The sequence below is a fragment of the Phoenix dactylifera genome, chromosome 8 (assembly GCF_051530095.1).
Source record: "Phoenix dactylifera cultivar Ajwa chromosome 8, Ajwa_hap1_PhDact_Kaust_v1.1, whole genome shotgun sequence".
Taxonomy (NCBI): domain Eukaryota; kingdom Viridiplantae; phylum Streptophyta; class Magnoliopsida; order Arecales; family Arecaceae; genus Phoenix; species Phoenix dactylifera.
In genome coordinates this window covers 4,118,472-4,140,323 of record NC_143197.1, presented here as the reverse complement: position 1 = coordinate 4,140,323, position 21,852 = coordinate 4,118,472, and the positions used below count along the sequence as shown (strand labels likewise).

Below are 21,852 nucleotides of genomic sequence, written 5' to 3'. Positions count from 1 at the left end.
AATCTCTATCTCACCTTTTCCTTTGCATGTGCCTTCTCTATCTCATCAAAGTTGATCTAGCAATAATCAAATTGATATGTTCCTATTATATCATTACAGAAGGCATTTCCATAAACTATGTTATTTGGAAGTTTGCTCCCTCTCTTACCACATGCAAACCCACTCACACCCACTTCCTGCTTGGGTTCCCAAGTTCTTGCAGCAAAGAAAATGAAAGATATGAAACATTCATATCCTTCAGTTTTCAATCCTGAAGGAATTAATGGTCTTGGTTTTGTCTTCCTGTTTGACCTAGAGATGACCAGTAAGGTACTCCAAGCTCTTGCTTCCAACCTGCTGACTTCATATATTTTACATTTACTTGATCCCAAGGCAGGATATTTTTCCCCAGTTTGATGAGCAGATCCTTTATACAATAAGAGGTCTTATGGTCGACATCTCATGTGGGGCAGGAAGCCAGTTTACACATAGGATCTGATCACATTACTTCACTGGCAGTGGAACTGAATTTTGAGGCAAACAACCTTTTGGACATTTTGCCGTCGGTGGTGGCACAAAGAATTGATGCATGGTCTTTGCACCTACGAATACAAATGAGTGAAGGTGCAGTTGCTTGATTCAGATGCAAGGAGATAGAAGCCGATGGTATCAACAAGAGATCATGTACTAGTATAAACAGATATTTATGGAGACAATATTCATCCATTCTACAGATTTTTCTTTTTTGTTGTTTTCAAATAACAAATCGACTCTAAGCATGCATTAGATACAACCAGAATATGCAACCCTAATGAACATGTTAAAATCGCCAAACCAACTCTAAGGAACCAATCAGTATTCATGTTTTTTTGTATCACAGCATGAAGACAACTGAGTGCTAATTGTATTTAGCAGTATACCACATGTCCGGAACACATGCAGCCACTAAAAGAACATTAAGTATATATGTTCGATATACTAACCTTCAGAATGCATCATCAAGTGACCCTCACATGGCAACTCATTGCAGCATTTCCATTGATGTAGAAATTATACTCCCTAACGTGATTGTTCGCAAAGGTAGATACCAATCATATTGTATGCAAAGCTCACAAAAAATTAAACAACAACTCATTCCAAATATCAGGTACGCCAGGCAAACACCAGTGTATGCAGTCAGCATAACTAACAGGATTCGCCAGTTGCTGGGGGGTCAACGTCTCCCAGAACTTCCTATAGATTGATGGATGCCCATCTTTTCGGTACTCCGAAAGCCGAGTAATGTTGATAACCAAAACCTTTGGCCCCAACCTGTCCAATATGCTCTCTACCATTCGCATGGTATCAAGGTCAGACCCACTTCCCCAGTAACCTTCTGATTCAATTAGAGTTTTCTCGTGAAAGCAGTTACCTTCGCTTCCTCGATTCCATTCCTGGCTCCTGGAAAAGATGAGATTGAGGTTAAGCATGCAGTTTCAAAATCCTTGGCAAACTAAATATCCCAAAACCCACATAGGTAATAATATCATTTTATAGACTGATTAAAGATCAACTAAAGCAGTCAGAGAGTATTTAGAAAAGCTAAAGAGTATAACCAGAGGCTGCCCTTCACAGGACTGATGGCCGAATAAGGATTCAAAAGTTCTCTATACAGCTGCAACAAGCATTAATGATTATATCATTCTATAAAACAGGACATGTGAAAGATTGGTAAAATGGGTTAATCTTTTAAAATGATATAGTGGAGTACCATATTGTCCTATGATATTCATAATGCCCGTGGTTCATAAATTTGTAATTTAATGGTCTAGTTCCAAATATAAGATAGCATACTTTGCCAATCTTAATATCATTAGTAATCTTCTTAAGTATCATAAGTAACACTATATGACATGCTATCTGCAAATACAATCTATGAACTCACCAGAGATGGGTAGGTGACATGGTAACAAAGAATACTTTCTGTCTCAGGGGATCAACACTGGATGCAACCCAATCTGCCCATGTCTCTAAGGCCAACTTCATAGCATCCAGTCCATTGGCTTCTTCACAAATCACATCATCCCTATTCCATCTGCGTTAAAACTATGAACAAACATCAAAAACTATGCCATCTTACATCCTTTTTTTGTAATTTAATATATGAGCAAGTTCTGGAATTAAGCTTACAGTAACTTTATCTTTGAACCACTTCTCCACCATAAGTATGAATTAAAAACAAGAATATCTGCTTTCTCCCACTGAGATGCATGTTTGAGAATTGAATCTGGTTGGATGATCCGGTCATCAAATCTGTGGTTAACTGGGTCATCAGAATTTGATTCTACAACCAGCGGTGCCCAGTAAAACTCAACTGAAGCATTGTATTCCTGCACAACAAACAATCACAATTAGGATACTATGACTGCCAATTTCCACTTCAGACCCAATCATTGCCTGTTCATCAAACACATGCGCCCCAAATATGAGAGAACTAAAGAGTGCGTTATTATGCAAACTTCAGCTTGCGAGCTTGTGAGACCAATAGGAAAAACAAAATATTTGCTCTATAAATAGAGCAACAGATAGGTATGAACATAATACTGTAATGAAAGTAATTGATAATTATGCAGTACCTCTCTATATCAACATAGCTTATTCTGTATGAACAGAGAAATATGCCAGTTAATCATTGAAAATTACTCAATGCTTCATGGCATGCAAATCATGATACTGTTGTCACATAAAGTGAACCCCTCCCTGCTTCAGACAGTTGTGTAATGAAGGATCATCATGGAGCTATTCTATCTTTTCAGATCATAAACATTGTCGTATGCTTATGTCATCTCATCTAAAAAAGAAGGGACTACAATTACAAATAATTCAGCTCACCTCTGCCCTGAATATGGTTAAGGCAGCATTGGGTGACATTGATTTCTTGTCAGCCAGAACCACAGATTGTATGAGGCATACCATGGATATCCATTGGCCTCTGTTTAGAGAATCACCAACAAACATCAGCCTCTTGCCTCGCAGCTTCTCCAGCGTTTCTGTTGCATTCCACCTTCATAAAACATAAGATAGATCTTGGTAACTGTTCCTACACATTCCTTGCTTACATGCCTTAATTAAAACAGGAAAATGATATTACATGGTAAGCAGTGTCTATTACATGGACCACAAACATTAAAATTGATATGTTCCTTCTGGAATTAAAAGAGTCTTTAAATCATGAGGAATGGTTGAAAATAAGCCAACAATATAAGGTAGATAGATATCGATTCTTCATGGTTAAAAGTTCCACTTCATCTAATATCTAAGGCCTCTCAAAAGAATATATAACCACATGGGGAATTGTTTCATAAAACAGAAAAGACCAAAATATTATATCACATAAGAAAGAAGCAGTTAAACAACCTATTAATTTAACCTATATATACATATAACAAAATTATCTAGCAGTTACTCTCGCATATTTATAGTTTATTCATTTGATGATGAATAATACAATGCGTAAACTTTGTGGATCTACAGAACATCCATTCTCAGCACAAATCATTTGCAAAGAAAATACTTAACCCAAAACAGCCATTCTAAACTGGAGCTAAAACATGGTTATATGAGAGTGAGAGACAGTACATTGATGACTTCTGTGAACAGCAAGTTACCTAAAAGCAAAAACAAATGCATGAAACAGGAAGCACGAACAAGTGTCTTTATAAATTTCTAAAAGAACAAACATGTTTCCCAAGAAGCTTGAATCAAACAAGTACACAATGTAAAACACAAAAATTACACCAGTAACAACTCAATAGTCAGTACTTTATAATTCTAGCTGATTTATCTGAATAAACAACAATACTATAATGATTCGGTAGTTAAGAGCATCTATCCTCAGACAGGTGCATCAATAATGATCACAACATTAAATACCCAACTTATCCATCATGGTTGTGTCTAACACTCTCTGTCAGATCTTGTCAAGACAGATTTGTTTGGCATATCTTCCTGTTTCTCCCTCCAGAAGCCATGGAGTTTTCTCATAAATTCATCAATCCCATTTACGAAAACAGATAAGCTCCTCCATTTCCTTTCATTTTAAATTAAAAATATCAGTATCATTATTTCAAATTGTGCATGTTCTAGTAAGGCAGTATCCCCATCACCAACCAACACCCACTAATCAACTTATACAGATTGTGACCGCAGTGACTAAAACCAACCACACATATCTCTGTCTGGAAGAAGAATCTGTGCATGCCTCAGCAGTGAATATGACAGTCTGAGCACATAAAAGACACCTTTCTTATGAATTATACCTCTTCAAGTTGCAATCATGGGGCTGCCACCGCCACTTCTGGTACTCCTTATCCGGCCTGCCATGCTTCCCGCATGCCAGCTGATCAGACATATAAGGGCATGTGCCCTCATCGTACAGAGGGTACGAGATATTATCATAGATCCATCTTCCTGAGAAGACATCACACCCATCTGACCAGCTCTCACGCTGCCATTGGTTTTCCATCACTGAATTCGACTTGCCTTTGTAGCTCCGGGCAGAAGCACAGGCCTTGGACCAATCTGAAGCACCTAAATGACAAACTCACTTCAGAATTTGAGTGGAAATAGATCAAAAACTAAAGAAAGCAACGTAATTTTGATGCATTAACAAGTAATTCCGCATCCAATCAAAAGCACACTTAAACCCAATAGCTGTTTTAGCATCGAAGTTTCCAGCCCAAAGACATCTGAAAACCAAGGAAATAAACATAACCGATGCATGAATACATGGACCACTTCGAGGCACGTCAAACCCCGAGATCCAATTTGACCATTTCAGAGTAGAAAACTAAAGATGCAAATAGAAACCAGATGATTATATTACCAACCCAAAGCACATCTAAACCCAAATCTTATTTTAGCATTTCATTCCAACGAGTTTCGAAACGAAATAAATCAACAAGACTCGAAGCATCAATCCACGTACCAATCCAATAACGTCAAAACCAGCGAAATCAAACGAGATTGGAAGCATCAATTCAGGGGACCACCAGTGATACCCAAAATTTCGAAACCCATTTCCGCGGAAAAAAAAAGAAATCAAAAAATTTCAAATCTTTATTAGATATTCCATACTAACTCAAATCTATTTCAGAGTTTCATCACAGAAGATCGGAAAAACAAAAGGAAAAAAAAAAAGAGCTCTAAAAAATAGATCAATCACAACGTGAATCAATCGAAGCACCCACACCCCCAAAACTCATATCGACATCGCAGCCAAGGAAACCATTTTTTTTAATAAAAAAGCACAGAAACCAAGAAAATAGTAAAGCTTTTCCAAAGGAACCGGCCTACCTAAGACCGGCTTCTTGGTTCCGGGGTTGGAGGTGTTGATGGTGAAGTATGTAGGAAAAGAAGGCTGGACGGAGGAGTGCTTCGAGTCCGGCAGTTTTCTAGTTGTGCTCTGGCGGTGATCGTTGAGAAAAGAGGAGAACATAAAGAAGGAGAAGAAGGCCAAGAACAGGGAGAGTTGGGTCTTCTTCCTGCTCCATTTCTTCATTCTGGATACCGTGAGAGAGAGAGAGAGAGAGAGAAGAGTCGTTCCTTACTATTTGAGCAAGGTTTCCTGGGTTTTGGAAAGGGGTTTAATGGCGGTAGTCTGGGATCAGCAAAAGGGCCAGGCGCTCTTCAGGCTCTTTCTTACAGACGCTCTGCGGGGAGATTGAGACTTGAGAGAATCCAGATAAATAAAATAATATAAAAAGTCACTCGGTTGCCGTGGACCCCGCTGTCCACCCATGAGACAATGGAACGGTATTTGTTGGCTGACGTGGACCAACGACCGTTCGCATGCTCCGGAGCCTCAACATTTTAGTTCATTGGAAGGTCCCCCACCCTGGCCCGACCGTTCGCATTCTAAAATCTAAGCCCGTGTCAAGCTCTCTCTTTTTATCTTTTTTAAAGAAAATTATCCACTGAGATTCTTAGTAGTTTATAATATTTTGTGATCCAGTTTTTTGTATCTTTAGTTGGGATGATTGAGTCTGCTTGATTCGAGACCGCTTAGATTGGATGTTGACTTGGAAGCTAGGCGTGGTTGACCTCCATTAGTTCCAACAATGGGCCCATGGCTGATACCTCCTGGTGCTTAACAACTCCGAAATTTATTTTGATTTAGAATATTGTTTTCATGTTGTTTTGGACCGAGCCAGCCGACCGGATCTATTCAAAATTTGTCCTCTTCCTGCTTGCAAGACCGCGCCACTGTCACTAATAAAAGCGTGTCATGTACGACAATACGAGCCAAGTTAGGTTGAAAGTTGCACATCAGCTTCATTAATTTCATCATGTTAAAGTCTTGTTACACTTGCACCCGTTAAAAAGAATTCATTGGTCTATCGTACTTTCATACGCTTAATTCTCAGCTTCAGTTACATGAAGATCCACCCATGCTGTTTCCTCTCTGCTGTTTTTTTTTTTTGATTTTTTTCATAAATACCTTTCTAACAATTTAAATTTATATGAATATTTTCTTCAAGTTTATATTTATTACTATATCTGCATAAAACATTAGTTTCTACAAATGACTCAAATATAACAATTCTTATAACATAGTTAATAAAAACCATATTTGTTTTAATTAAAAATAAAATAAAATTTTGAAATTGCATTTTTTTTTTCTTCCACTATCTTATAAATGTTTCTTTTTACACGTGTACCTATTAAAAATATTTTAGTCATTTTAATTTGAAACCGTTTAACGGCGTTAGATGGTGTAGGTACATATGCAAAAATAAGAATAAAAAAAAATACAATAGCAAAATAAGTATTTTACGATGGTATACATATAAATATCAATTTTGAAAAGATATTAATATAAAATTCGATATTTAGAAGAATATTCATGCAAAAAAAAAAAAAATTTCTTTTCTTTCCTCTCATATGCAAAGATCACAATCTCAAAACAAAAAATTCAAAATTTTCCAGCACCATTCTTCTTATCCTTCCTTTTCATTTTTAAAAATTCTTTATAAGTGTCATTGCGAACTACTTACTCTTTGTCATATCATTATTCTAGTATCTAAAGTGTAAGTGCACCCACTTTCCGCCAACATATGGAAAGCACAAGCGGAGAAAACCTGCGTGTCGGTGGGAGGATGCCGATGGGTATGATCAGACTTAGGCGAATAAAGTATAAATCTTCAAATTATCTATGATTGTGGCTATAAAAATCTGGTTTAGGTTTCATGTGGGGTCATGTAGTCTCCATAGAAGAAACCAAGCGTCGCAAAGTCCGGCATGAAGGCAGGTACAACAATTTCGCCCTGAAGAGAGGGCTGCTCCCTCTTTTGCTGCTTTGTCATCCCTTTCTTTTGATGGAAAATGGAGGGAGTGAGAAACTCCCCCCTACTTGGTCCTCAGTCTGTCTCTCAGTGCAGGGCCAACCCAATCCTTAAGCGATTGAGGAGGTTGCCTAAAGCCCCGGCCTAAAGAAGGTCTATCGCAGGAAAGGCCTTAAGGATAAAATAGGAAGGAAAAAAGTCTCTCTTAGTGAATTTGTCTTAGACCAGTCCACTGCAGAGAAGGTCTTAAAGACAAAAGAGAAAAAAAAACCTCTCTTAGTGAGTTTGCCTTAGGCCCCCAAATGCAGTGAGCCGCTCCTGTCTCAGTGCCCATTTCTTTGCTACGCAAAACCTCCACTTAATTATTCGTAACTAAGATTTGGAACATGTATTGCAAATGTTTTCCTTAAACTTTCGTGCTTTGTTTAAGAGCAGGATTTTTGGGATGGAACCCAGATATGCGTCTGAATTCTGAAACCTTTTGTGGTGTCCCGAGATTTGGAAACACCTTTCATCTATGCTAACTCTGGTTTCATCATGCAATGAATTACTAAAGACCACATTGATTAGTAATGACACGACGAATACGACCTATCCTCGGACTAGATATTATTTAAAACCAAACTAATTCATGCTTGGGAGATGGGTTTGAGTGAAAAGCTTTAAAACTCGGAATTTTTCTTGGTTAGGACGAGAGGTTGTCTGATATTTGTAATGTCATGCACATGATAGCATTTCTTTTATTAATGAGTGTTTGCAGTGATTTGGTAAACTACAGATGGACAACGAAGTAACCCGTAGTCTCTTTGATGGCAGATAAATATATCAAGTAATTAATACTTATCTACTATTACAGAAAACTAAATCAGATACTGACCATCTTTGATTAATGAAATGGCAAAATCTGAAAATAACAAAACAAGTTAGCATATGGCTACAGGACAACCACTTCAATGTGAAAAACAACCTTTATCCTTTGAGATATCATGAACAGTCTACGCTGGTTTGTGAAGCAAACATTTGCAGGTGAAAATTAGTAGACTTCCATACAAAACCTGAAGGAGACAGACTCTTCTAGTCCAACTCAAATGCAGTCACTGTCGACATTTGTATTTCTATAATCTCCATATCTTCAGATAATTAAGGTTTACTAATGTTGTTTCGGCAATTCCTTGATTTGCAGTTAGAAAGCTTGCCTTAATTCTATCCGTTTTCTCACATACCGACACTAAGATTTGGCTTTGTAATATATGCTCGAGTCCAAGAATCTTACAAATGGGTGGGTGAATGAAGCTAGCAATATGAATCTGATAGACAATGTATAAATGCCATTGCAACAAGTTCATTGTTTCACCCAACCATAATGAGGCTCTTGTTTGATTGAGAGAGCAAATAAAGACAAATACAAAAATTTAAAAATGCTGAACTGCGTATCATTTTGGTTTCTCTTGTTCTGATAGGAGTTTGCATGTTCCGAAGAATGACAATCAAAAGAAATAACCAAAACAATCAAAGCCACTTCCCTCTGATTCTTATTTATCCCTCCCTTTTTCTTTTTTATTTGATTTGAAGTCAGGGCTTGTGATATCTTCAAGTGTTATAGATTTACTTTTGTCTACGGCCTAAATTAGTGAAAATGTTTGTTATCATATTTCCTAAATTGTTTTCTAAAGGTCATGATCATAACGAAGGAAGACTTCTTAATTACAAAATTGAAGTATCAAAATCTGATTATACAAAAGAAATTAATCTGAATCAGCCATAGTTACATTCTGTCAACAAATCTTCGGATGAACATCTAACAAGATATGAAGTACATGCAGCTGCCTCTAGTAATATTGGTACAACTGGATGACCTAGAATCATGCTATCTGATCTCAGAATTCCTCCACTGGTCCTGAATTATTTTCCTCTATGGAAGCTAAACTCAATGCAGCCCAAACTTCAGCAGATGCCAGATCCCCTCTTGCGCTTCCTCTCCCCAAGAACATTCCTCTCAGCTGTCCTTGGAGGTGAACCCACTTCTGAGATATCTGTTAGCATGTGGAATGTTGAAGAATAATTAGAACTGAAACCTTTTTTACCTGCATAATAGAAAGTTTGATAATAAAGGGAGTTTGCAGCTATTGTTTGCTCAACATAACTAAGCCTGGTACATGTATTAAAGGAAACTTCATCAAGTGCTAAAAAATCAGTTGGTTTTCTCAGTTGCTGATGAACTGGAATCATAGACGGGATATGTAATATGACTATCAACAGCTTGTTTTGCTTTCTTGCTTTCTACTTGTTTGACATCCACCTCATCAACACCCTCAGAGGATTGACTTCCTCGCTCAGCAGGACTGGTGTCATGGTTAGCAAGAGGATCTTGAATTGTATAAGATTTTGGAGAGATCACTGTTGAATCACTCCCTTCACTTGATTGTCTTGGGACATTGAAATCTGTCTCCTCTTCATCCTTCTTCTCTGCAACAAAAAAGGGCTTCAACCTAGAGGCACGCCTCTCTTCTCTAAGATCCCCAAGAAATGATGCTCCTGAAGTGAAGCTGTCATGCCTTCTTAATAACATATCCCTTTGCGGATCTGTGACAACCTCTTGATGGCTCAAGTTCTCCATTGGAGGGCTATTACTTTCATATGCTTGGTCAAGAGGAAGATCAAAAGGGTTTCGTCCTGGCACCAGTCTAGGAGGAGCTGAAAGAGGAATTTCATCTAAATCATGGGGAAGATCAAAAGGGTTTCGTCTTGGTGGAAAAACAGATGGAATCTCTATTTGAAAGCGCGATAGATCTTCTATGCTTGGCAGTGAGTCGTTATTATCCAAGCATATTAAATTTTTCTCTAGAAATTTTCTTGCTCTTCGTCTTGCAATTAAGCTCTCCAACCTCTGATTCCTTTCCATCTCAGATTTTCCAAGCTCCACAAGATTCTTCTGATCATCTGCTGTCCAAGATACCACAGATTTGGTCTTGTCATCTTTCTCATCCTGCACTTCTTCATCATCTTCATCCTCCACATTTTCGGCTTCTTCCTCCACACTACCAACATCTGAGGACTGTATGGAAGCAACATCTGAGTTTTCTTTGGATACAAGAGCAGGTTGAGGAGGTTCAGAGTCTAAAAGCAGGTGAAGCTCATCTAGCATTGGCATGATGTCAGCCATAGAAGCAGCATCTGGCGATGAACACTCTGCCTGATCGGATTCAGAACTTGAAGAAGCATCATAGCGGTCAAGATGATCCCAAGCTTCACGCAAAGTAGAATGACGGCGAGTGTTCAAAGTGGACTTCTCACCTTCCAACTTAAGACCCTCAGAATTCTTTTGGTCCGAGGTGGTTAGACTACCAATATCCTCTCTTGTTTTCAATACACCTTTAGCTAGCCCCTCTGCAGAAACCTCTTTCTTCTTAGCAAACCCGCAATCATGAATTTTGCTCTCTTCAGTCACCTTCTTATCACGATAAGCCCCTCTCTTGTCTTGCTTGACTGAAGAGTTTGCAGCCATACAATTTTCATACGAGCCATATCCATCATTTTGTGCCTTTGCCTTGTTATTATCAGTATCCCTTTCATCATGAGAAACTGCTTCTCTGACTGTCATTTTTTTAACCTTTCTTCTACTTTCCACATTGGGAAAAGCCCTAGTCTTATGAGAAGAAAATATCTGAGTCTTCCTATCCTCATCAATTTTAGGGTTTTTTTTATCACCACAAGTGAGAATGATTCCAAGAAGAAGGGCAGTGCAGATAGTGATGGGAGAGGAAGTGACAAGAAGAGCAAATAGAGTAGGAAAAAATTTGTAAAGTATAACGATGAAAAAACTGATAATGAACAGATGATTGCAAAACAATCTGTAATTAGGTCTTCTGATATATAAAATGTTTTCCTTCGCCCCAAATGCCATATCCTTTTTTCTATAGTTTCTTCTTTAATAATATCCTGGCAAGAAGTAGAACATTAAGATTAACGCTTCCAGCCAAAAAAAAAAAAGAGAATAGAGAAAATTAAGTCAATTCTCTTCTAGGAAATAAGATGTGAAGTACTGACTCAGGTCAAACTAAATTCACTTAAGAAAACAAACTTCTATTACTCTAACAAACATTCTGAAGGCCAACCTAAATCAACCACTCGCAATCAAATACCACACACAATAATTAAATAAAGAGATAAAGACACAAGCAATTTCACGTCATAACCAATAATAACAGTTTTATCCTCCTTTATACCATGTTTTTTTTTTTATCAAAGTTCAAGAATAATGAATGAAACATTTGTTTACAGAAACATCACCATTAACAAAAGAATTTGATACATTTACCAACAAACGAGATTGAAGTATAAAAGCAAGCAGCCTCATCCTAAGATCTTCTCAATTACTTCTATCTATGAACATTGATGCAATGGGTGAAGCGTTTGGATCTAATCTCAATAAATGCCAGGCCAACAAACCATTCAAAAAATTAGGGGGAAAAATTCGGACATTAGACCAAATAATTAGCTTTCTTCCGCATAAGAAAGCAAGTCTCGCTCAACAAACCGAGGAGAACTACAGAACCAAAGGATGAATGCCATCCAAAAAAACAATCTACAAGCCCCCTCACCTCAGAAAACCGATCAAAATCAAAACTGTTGGTGAAAAAAAGTCCCACTGATAAACAGATGGTGAAATCGATGTCAAAATCGAATCTTTTATATAAAAACGCACCCACATCATCAAATATAAGAAATAGACGAGCGTACTGAAACGACATAGGTGGGATACTCGCATGGAAAAGAGGCAGAAGAGAGAGAGAGAGAGAGAGAGAGAGAGAGAGAGAGAGAGAGAGAGAGATTTCTCACAGAAAGACAACCGAATCTAGCTCTTCTTCTCCCTGATTTCTCATGTTTTTTGTGCTTCGAAGACAGAGAGCAAAATCTAAAGAAGGGGAAGGAGAATGGGCGAATGGGGATCCCTAAGCCCCCCGAAAAAATGCTCCCGTAAAATCCCACGGTTCCCCTTTCGCCAGGTTCTGAGAGGGGAGAGAGAGGGCGAGGCGAAACCGGCAAACGCGCCGCGCGAACCGCAGGTTCGGAGCTTCCCTCCCACGGTGATAAATAAACACTCCCTCCTCCATAAAACGCGCCTTTTCTATCTCCTGCCCTGGAGACAAAACTGGAATTCCAAATTCCTTCCGGCTCTATACAGGAGCATGGATTACGTGGATATCTTCATCCCAGGATATCCCGGCTCTAAGGGCTTCCGGGTCCAGCCTATATATTCTGGGTGTGCTCAAGTATTGGCTTTTTATACTTAAATTAAGGAGGATGTAATGGTATTAGTGCTTGTTTATAATATAAGGCCATGGATTAGAGGTATTATGGATGCCCCCAAAATCAATATGAATCTAAAACTTGGTTTATCTTGGCCAATATGGAACATCGGACAAGTCGAAAGGAATAAGACCTTGGCAGATATTTCAGGATAATTTATCAAAGTCTGAGATGATATGGCAATTCCAAGATTAGCAACTATGTACGAAGATGTTGATATAAATGTTTTAATTAAAATTATACTTAAAAATAAAAAGGGTAATTGAATATATCAACTGATGTTATTGTATATCATATAGCTTAATACTTTGATACTCTTCTTTCTTGTTTTTTAACCTAATTATTGAGGACCAAGATTCATCATGTATCGTATTAGGGTTCCCATTTCCCAATACTGCTAATTGATACAAAGAAGGATATCGGCTATACAAGGGATACCACTTCATTACCAGATCAACGCTTCATGAGAATCTGGGCTAAGTTGGTGACTGTTGGGCTTGCCATTTTTTGTAGTGCCGGCCTGGTCTAGGTTGTTCCAGAGTCTCGTGCAACAACGCTGTGGGCCGATTCAAGCGGAGTTTGGCCCAAGGTCAGTTTCAAACTTCTATAGCTAAAGGGGAACGGGTCACCTCCAAGAGTGGATCCCAAGTCATAGGAAATAAAATGGGTATGTGACAGATTTCGCAGCCAATTTTCTTAGAGCTTCTTCCTGCTGACAACAAATACTTTGTTAATAAGGATGTCTTACAATTAGAATTGTAAAAGAGTTTGAGTCACCTCCTTGTGCCTACTAGAAATTTCCATCTTGAGAAGAAGAGGGGGTGGGCACGGCGAACCCATCGTTATCTAATAGAAACTCGATTCATGAAAATCGTTCAAACTACAAGCAAAAATAACTTTAACTGAAATAGGCATCTTAAAAGCCCGCCATAGAGGGCCTCATTCAGGCCAGAACGTATCTGAGTGCTCGACGAGTTTTTCTTGAGAGAGATTCGGATGTACTCATGGCTGAATATAGTTAGACGCCGGTGCAAAAAAAAAAAAAAAGAAAAAAAGAAAAAAAAAAGAAGAAAAGAAGAAGCAGCAGCAGCAGCAGCAGCAGCAGCCTGCCATGAAATGCACGCAAATTCAATATCTCGAGAAAGGCTACTTATTTGGAGCTAGCCCGCGTCTCCCAAGGGTTGTCAATGATCATGTTGTTGTCAACCCGTTGGTGATCACAAGAAGCAAATTTCTTTTTTCTGAATTGCTGGTCCATGTCCATCTCCATCTCAGGACGTTCCTTTCATCACGTGTGGCCGTGGCTCGGGAAATTATTGGATGGACCAGGCCAAGTGGACCAGTCCAATAGTCACTCACCATGTCACACCTCTTGTATTTAAACAATTCAAAATCAAAACAGGAGTGAGAATTTCATTCTATTATCATCATATACATGCCTCGAGATTTGGACCGGTCCATCTTTTGTCGATTAGTGACTACAGAGGATGCCTTGGATCGGCATTTCACCCGCATTGCGAAAGTGTATCCTAATTAGGTCGTTTTACACGACAAATGGGACACTATAGAGGAATCGGAACGTTCCAAGCTAGGCCTTGCTTAATTAGTTGTATTAGCCTGGATCCTTGGAAAGTCGAATCTTTTTATGCATGGCTTTGGCGAGCGAATTGATTGACGGTTCCCTGGCCCTAGCCATCCACAGTAAGCTTGTGGCCATACTTCACTTTGTTGAGTACTCAGATCTAACCTGATCCTAATAGAATGAGTTTTATCCAACTCGCAGTAGATCTGTGGTGGGTGTGGATAGTGATAAAATCTGCTCCAATTCTGATTCAGATATACACTACTTTTTCTAAATTTTCTCTTCATTGTTTTCTCTAGTCACTCTACTCGCAAGAAAAATTGAGTATATAAAAAGTTGCAAGACATGATGCTTAGCTGTTCATTTTTTTAGTTGTTTGCTTTTCTTAGTTTATGGAATATTTAATTTTTCAAATAATTTTATTTGCTATGTTTATATTATTATTGAAAATTTAGTTTGTTATGTTTTATGTGTTTGATTTTTATTTTGTCTAATATTTTATAAAGCACTAAAGTTTATTTTTATATTTTTATTTGTTTGGTTTATATGTAAAAAAAAAAAAATTTTGCAGTTTTATTTGATCCATTTTATCCAACCTACCCTGTATAACTCTACCTGTCCCACACTGCACCGAGATGAGCACAAAGCTGATATGAATAATGGCCTATCTGATCCATACCTGATCTACTGTAATCCTTAGTGGCCACACGTTGCTAGATGGTCAGATGAAGCCCGGCCAGCTAAAGAATCTCATCAACTTTAGATGTGGCCCATGTTGTGCTAAGATGCACGTTGAGCACCCAAACAACTCCAAAACAGACTCTGCTTCTCAAGGTATGTTGTATGCTTACAATGGACATTCGAGGAGAGAGGGGTCAAACTTTAGGGTGGACATGTACCTAGCGTTTGTATTGTAAAATTTGTTTACACTCATAAATTAATTGGTCATCTACCAACTGAAAATATGATGCGAAATATTAGATTGAGTAAAGTCTAATTAAGTAATAGTTGTCAACCCGTTGGTGATCACAAGAAGCAAATTTTCTATTTTCTGAATTGTTGGTCATGTGCATCTCCTTCTTAGAATGTTCCTTTCATCACGTGTGGCTGTGGCGAGAAATTATTAGATGGACTAGGCTAAGTGAACCAGTTCAATAGGCACTCACCATGTTACCCCCTCTTGTATTTAAACAGTTCAAAATTTTGGATTGTCTCCTTTGCAGCTCATCACTTTTGTAGGTTTGTCTGGTTGGACAGTGGGTCCGTACCAGGACCTTTATGTAGCCTTTTGTTTTCTGATTTTGTTGGTCGCATCCACACTCGTTATGTGTGAGCCGCCATTGTACCAAAAAAAAATAAAAAATAAGATCAAAATCAAAATTGGGATGACAATTCATTCTATTATCATCATACACATGCCTCTAGATTTGGACTGGTCCATTGGACCTAGTCCATCCAATAATTCCTCTTTTGGCTTGGGATCTTTTGTCGATCAGTGACTGCAGAGGATGCCTTCGATTGGCATTTCACCTGCATTGTAAAGGTGTATCTTTATTCGGTCGTTTTACACAACAAATGGAACACTATAGAGGAATCAGAAAGTTCCAAGCTAGGCCTTGGCTAATTAGTTGTATTAGCCTGGATCCTTAGAAAGTCGAAGCTTTTTATGCATGGTTTTGGCCAGCTAATTGATTGACGGGTTCTCTGGCCCTAGCCGTCCACAGTAAGCTTGTGGCCATTAGGGATGGCAATTTACTTCACCTTGTTGGGTACTCAGACCTAACCTGATCCTAATCGAATGAGTTTTATCTAACTCACAGTGGATCTGTGATGGGTGTGGAAAATGCTAAAATCTGTTCCAATCCCGACTCAGATATAAATTACTCTTCACAAATTTTTTCTTCATTGTTTTCTCTAGTCGCTCCACTCAGGAGGAAAAAAATGAACATATAAAAGGTTATATGCCATGATGCTTAGCTGCTTATTATTTTAGTTATTTGCTTTCTTAGTTCATGAGATATTTGACTTCTCAAATAATTTTATTTGCTATGTTTCTATTATTGTTAAAAATTTAGTTTGTTATGTTTTATGTATTTAATTTTTATTTTATCTAATATTATATGAAGCATCAAAGTTTATTTTTATTTTATTTATTTATTTGATTAATATGTAAAAAAAATTTGCAGCTTTATTTGATCCATATTGTCCAACTTATCCTGTATAACTCTACCTGCCCCACTTTGCACCGAAATGATATGGATAATAGCCTATCTGACCCGTACCTAATCCGCTGCAATCCCTAGTGGCCGCACGTTGCTAGATAGTCAGATGATGCCCGGCCAGCTAGAGAATCTCATCAACCTTAGATGTAGCTCATGTTGTGCTAAGATGCATGTTGAGCACCCAAACAACTCCAAAATAGACTCTGCTTCTTAAGGGATATTGTATGTTTACAATGGACATTCGAGGAGAGAAGGGTCAAACTTTAGGGTGGACATGCACCTAGCGTTTGTATTGTAATATTTGTTTACACTCATAAATTAATCGGGCATCTACCAACTGAAAAAATGATAAAAATTATTAGATCGAGTAAAGTCTAATTAATTAATTTTTACATAATACTTGGAAAGACTATATTTAGTCACTTGAGGAAAAGTTATAGCCGGAAATAACTTCCTCTTTCATGATAAAAGGAAGTAAGAAGATTTCATGGAGGCTCTTTCTCAACTTCAACAATACAACAACACTTCTATCAATCCCATGCATCGCTATACCTCAATCCAATATCCTATAGAGTATACTGTGCCTTGTTCTAAATTTCAAGGTTCAAAATCTTCCTCGATGGTAAATAAGTCACTCATCGTCAAGAAAGCGTCTTGAGTCTTGCTTACAAGCAAATGAACCGAGTTACTCTATATTGTCATGGTTAGATCTTTAGTTTGTCTACATATATATTGAATCAAAATCATATCGATCAAACCCATTTACTCTCTCTCTCTCTATTTTCTTTATAATAATCATTTAGCAATATTAAGTCCTTTTCTTTGAGGCTAAAAAAGAACCTACATTGCTCTAGTCTGTCTAAACCAAGATCGGTACTAAGAGGAATATTAAAATGTGCAAATGATTTATGATACAATGTTTTGCTACATTTTCGGGAGTAATTTTGAATCTATATGAGAATGAGGCAGAGTATGACTAATCTTTAACTAAAAAAAATTATGATTCAGCCACCAAAGAGTCAAACAGCTTTAATCTCTTTGCTGTGTTTCTTTACTTGTGAGTTATTAATTCCCTTTTAGTGTTTTCTCCTTTTTGCAATATTTGTATCTTATTAAAAAAATTAATTAAGTTCTTCCACTAAAGAATCTATTTTTTTTTCTTGATTGACCATATGTATTTGGTTGACTTGATCAATCTGGCATATTTACGATCCTCGATCCATAGGCTTCATATTTTTCAAAAAAGGAGTAGCTTTATTATGCATATCATAGACAAATTGAGATAACAATTAGCACTATAATTTTTTTATCTTTGGATAGTTGATATCGAGAAGGACAGAACTTTACTAGATATATTTTAGTGACAAGCCATACAAGAAAGGACAGAGATGAGCTTATTAGATATTTACATTATCCATTATGAGACTTTTCTACGTGGACGAGCCATAACCCACTTAGGACAACAACTGAAGCACTAACTAAATTTGTATATGACAAGAATATAGGCAACTATCATCTCAGTAATAACCAGTATTGAGATATCTGATGTATTCATAACCTAGCATTTTTCATCAAGTCCACATGTTCAAGAAAGATGCTATAATAATTCATCCACATCCAAAACCTCTCTCTATTATTTTTTTTGCTGAAAAAACCCTCTATTTACAATTAAAGCCTAACAGATAGAACGAACAATGCTTATACCAAATAAAATAAATTTCCAGATAAGTAGAGCCATAATTCATAGCCATAATTTCAACATAATAAAAAACAAAATTCAGAATTCAAAAAAGATAAAAAAAAATAATCAAAGGTGAAATGGTAAGTTATGCTAGCGTCCAACCAACAACTTGCTCCTTTATTTTATCACTCACAAACATCAATCTCTTTAATTTTAATTAATCCAACCACCCCCCTCTTCCCCTTCCTCCCCACTTTCCGCATTACAAAAACCCCCTTGGAAACCCGGCCAAAATCCCCCTCCCCCCCCCCAATTGCTCAATTTGCACTGCAACCAACAATAATAAACCTTGAATCCAATAAAAAAATCATTAGATAAATTAATATCGTCTAACCCCATACTTTTCCAACACATCACTATGTATACAAACCTCCCCAAGCAAACTCGATAACCATCTCTCCGTCGTACCGAGTAATGCCTTGCGCTCCTCTTCCGAAGTCCTGCGTCCAACACCAGAGGCTCAGCACCACACCCGGCGGCGGTGTCACCAAAGGAAGCAACATGACCCAGGGGGCGATTGCCGGCGGCAAGACGGTTGCGGGGGAGCGGTGCACGGCGCACGCGGTGCCGGAGGAGGTGGCGAGGCATCACGAGCACGCAGTGGGGCCGCGGCAGTGCTGCTCCGCCGTGGTACAGGCCATCGCCGCCCCCGTGCCGACGGTGTGGTCGGTGGTCCGCCGCTTCGACAAGCCCCAGGTCTACAAGCACTTCGTCAAGAGCTGCCACGTCCTCGTCGGCGACGGCGACGTCGGCACCCTCCGCGAGGTCCAGGTGATCTCCGGCCTCCCGGCGGTGACCAGCACCGAGCGCCTCGAGATCCTCGACGACGAGAGCCACGTTCTCAGCTTCCGGGTCGTCGGCGGCGAGCACAGGCTGGCGAACTACCGGTCTGTGACCACCCTCCACGCGGCCGGCGGGGGGACCGTGGTGGTGGAATCGTACGTGGTCGACGTGCCGGCGGGGAACACGACGGAGGACACGCAGGTCTTCGTGGACACCATCGTCAAGTGCAACCTCCAGTCGCTGGCTCGCACCGCCGAGAGCCTCGCCCGGCGCGGCGCCGCCGACGGTGGGCAGACTCGTAATTAAGTCCGGGTGCGGGGGCTTCTTTTTTTGCAAGCTGGATCGTTTGGTTTTTCCTCGTCTCCTGGGGCTCGTCCCCGGGCGCGGGGACCACCGCGCCCACCCACTTGGAATGGGACGACGACTACGTTGTACCGCATAGCCATGCCCTTCGTTTCTCCCTCTCCTTCTTTCCTTTCTTTTTTTTCCCGTTCTTCTTCCCCTTTTTCTCTCTTTGATTTTTATTTTTCTCTCTTTTTTAAGGATACAAGTACTATAGACTATTGTGAATAATGTCCCCACTCACTCTCTTTCTCTCTCTAAATTTTTTTTTTTTTTTTGGTACAATCTCTAATTTGTTCATACTTGTCTTTTAAAGCAAGGCTATCTTTTTGATTATATGTGTGATCCAAGGTGCAACATGCGATGGATGCTGCATTCGATTATACCAACTTTTTTTACTAAGATTTACAAATGAGAGTGTGAAGATAGTGGCCTATTAGAGCCATGGAGTTGCATTAGAATAAAACTGTGGCTGAAAACTGCCAGAACTTGAAGGGCTGCCTGGTTACATTGAACCATGAAAAAATGTTATAGAACGTCCTCTCTTTTGGCTCAAAGATGGCAGCTGTTTTGGAGAGCATTAATCCTTTTACTCCAAGGAGCCTATGTTAGTAAATTAGTCAGGGTGCTAAAGTTGGCTTCTCAATTGGTTTGATTGCTTTGCTGGCCTCTCTGGTTCTACATAATATATATGCATGAGTTTAATACTCTACCACCATCTTTTTCTCCTTTTTCTCATCATTTCTAATACAAGAATCGACTAAATTTATTATTACTTGGACGAATATTGGCTATAAAACTAAATCACATCTCTGGATTCTCCAACAAATAGGCCTTTTTTATGCAGGGCTTCGTGATCCTTGAGCTATTATCAAATCAATGATGTCATACAAATGCAACCTTGCCAGTGCATTTGATAGAGAAAGAATGGCTGGAAAATAATTTTTAATGATCATCAGCAAATATGTCTGGTGGTTGTTTATTAATATAAATATTGCCCCCCCCCTCCCCCTCCCAATATATATATATAATCACTGCCCGTTTGTGACCAAATGATAGTCCTGATCATATATGTATGAATGTTTACCCGTATTGTTCTGAATAAAGTTTCCAAGTAATAAAATTTGAAGGTCAGAAAACTCTCTGTGCCTCTCTCTATACATAAATATATATATGTATATATGCATATATGCATATATGTGTGTGTGTGTGTGTATATATATATATATATATATATATATATATATATGACATTCTCCCCTGTCAATGTTATGCATGGAGACGCATGAACCACCATAAGTGCATCTTTCTATCGATGGGAGATCGGCGATGCTGGCCGTGCAACTTGTTCTTGATAACTCCCAACTTGTCCCCTACTTTCTTAAAAGAAAGGCAAGTTGGGGGCCTTTTCTATTGACAAGCTTAAGTTCCCGTCTCTCTCTTCTTATTTTTTCTTCCCTTGCGTACTGTTTCAATTTGAATAATGGCTGGCATGGTTTGCAAGTTGCGCTGCAAGTTGGTAAGGCAGCCTTTAATAGATCCCCGTGGTCTCCTGTTTATCATAAAACCTTCTCTCGTCCCACCCATTTTTCTCGCCACAACCCTCTCCGTGGGTCACGTTCCAAGCCCTCTCTTCAAATTGACCGCACAGTCATTCACCGCCAAAAATATTCTTGGCTATCACTGGCCCCCGGTTCATCCTATGCAAACTTCAGTTTAGCAGCGAACTTGAGCATAAAGGCCAGAGAGAGGGAGGATCAACTCTAGTGTCCTCTAAAAAGAAAGGGAATCCAAGTGTCAGTCCTCAGTGGAAAACATAGGTGCGCAATTTGATCCAAAGACACAGAAATTCTCAGATCAACTTAGACAATGGATGGATGCTCTGAAAGAAGAGAACTAATGGTCTGTCTCAAATAAAAATTACTCATTTGTCTGCTATTTGTTGCATTCAAAAGAAAATTCAAGGTGCCTTACCTGGAAATTATATATTTGCTACTTAGAATGAGCAACATGGGGATTGCCAGGGTAGGTGAAGAGTGGATTCAGTCTCAAAGGAGGAGAACTGATGAAGAAACCAATGCTGCTTTCGGTCTTATGATGCTATTGATTGTTCTGTTTATTTAACCAAACTAATGCAGTAAAAATTGCATAATTCAATACATTATCAGATAAGTTGCATTGACTGGAGATCATTCAACACCAATTTAACTTGGTCTCAGTCAGCACCAAGTTTCCAAGCTTACCGTGATCCATGCGATTAAAGAGTTATTAAAATCCTTTGATCAAGTCAGATTCTCTTTGTCAAATTTTGAGTTTTACAGCGACTCTTAACAATCTTGAAGTATTCAATCTTTGACGTGGACAACTGCTGATAGCAACTCCTGTAGCCCCACCCTCTCCATTTGCTATTTTAGAATACCCATTTTGCCCATTGCTGTGAAGGTGAAACCATTCTCCAATAATAAACACACATAAACAACTGCTGATATATCCAAGTCTGAACTTCTCTATGGCTGATTATGAGATATAACTATTGATTGGTTCTCTGAAATTACTAAAAACGTCAATGTA

General features: G+C 38.7%; 2 protein-coding genes and 1 pseudogene across 4 annotated transcripts; 1 reads left to right on the top strand and 2 right to left on the bottom strand.

The window, feature by feature from the left end:
- Positions 1–714: 714 nt before the first annotated feature.
- On the bottom strand, positions 715–5,678 carry TBL35 (TRICHOME BIREFRINGENCE-LIKE 35). Of its 2 annotated transcripts, none has more exons than XM_026808615.4 (6): positions 5,314–5,678; positions 4,278–4,539; positions 2,851–3,022; positions 2,149–2,348; positions 1,904–2,053; positions 715–1,419 (listed from the first exon to the last, which is right to left on the bottom strand). In XM_026808615.4, the coding sequence occupies exons 1-6, from the start codon at positions 5,516–5,518 to the stop codon at positions 1,089–1,091; spliced, it is 1,320 nt and encodes a 439-aa protein (XP_026664416.1). In that variant the 5' UTR covers positions 5,519–5,678; the 3' UTR covers positions 715–1,088. The 2 variants fall into 2 exon arrangements, with proteins under 2 accessions (XP_026664416.1, XP_008804143.1); XM_008805921.6 differs by having other exon boundaries at positions 4,278–4,548; positions 5,314–5,672.
- A 3,306-nt stretch (positions 5,679–8,984) lies between these two features.
- Positions 8,985–12,487, bottom strand: LOC103717516 (uncharacterized). 2 transcript variants are annotated; one of them, XM_017845283.5, is made up of 2 exons: positions 12,141–12,487; positions 8,985–11,240 (listed from the first exon to the last, which is right to left on the bottom strand). In XM_017845283.5, exon 2 carries the CDS (start codon positions 11,203–11,205, stop codon positions 9,493–9,495), a length of 1,713 nt encoding a protein of 570 aa, XP_017700772.4. In that variant the 5' UTR covers positions 11,206–11,240; positions 12,141–12,487; the 3' UTR covers positions 8,985–9,492. The 2 variants fall into 2 exon arrangements, with proteins under 2 accessions (XP_017700772.4, XP_026664414.4); XM_026808613.4 differs by lacking the exon at positions 12,141–12,487 and having other exon boundaries at positions 8,985–9,334; positions 9,446–12,131.
- A 5,920-nt stretch (positions 12,488–18,407) lies between these two features.
- Positions 18,408–20,276, top strand: LOC103717496 (abscisic acid receptor PYL4 pseudogene; annotated as a pseudogene).
- The last annotated feature ends 1,576 nt before the right edge of the window (positions 20,277–21,852 follow it).

What these genes read in the sequence shown, in the direction of transcription:
- TBL35 (XM_008805921.6), bottom strand. Translation starts at nt 5,518, where the DNA reads ATGAAGAAATGGAGCAGGAAGAAGACCCAACTCTCCCTGTTCTTGGCC. An exon ending in AACCAAGAAGCCGGTCTTAG is followed by an intron (nt 4,549 to 5,313) that starts GTAGGCCGGTTC and finishes TTTGTCATTTAG; the next exon opens with GTGCTTCAGATTGGTCCAAG. An exon ending in GGTTCAAAGATAAAGTTACT is followed by an intron (nt 2,054 to 2,148) that starts GTAAGCTTAATT and finishes GTTTTAACGCAG; the next exon opens with ATGGAATAGGGATGATGTGA.
- LOC103717516 (XM_017845283.5), bottom strand. Translation starts at nt 11,205, where the DNA reads ATGGCATTTGGGGCGAAGGAAAACATTTTATATATCAGAAGACCTAAT.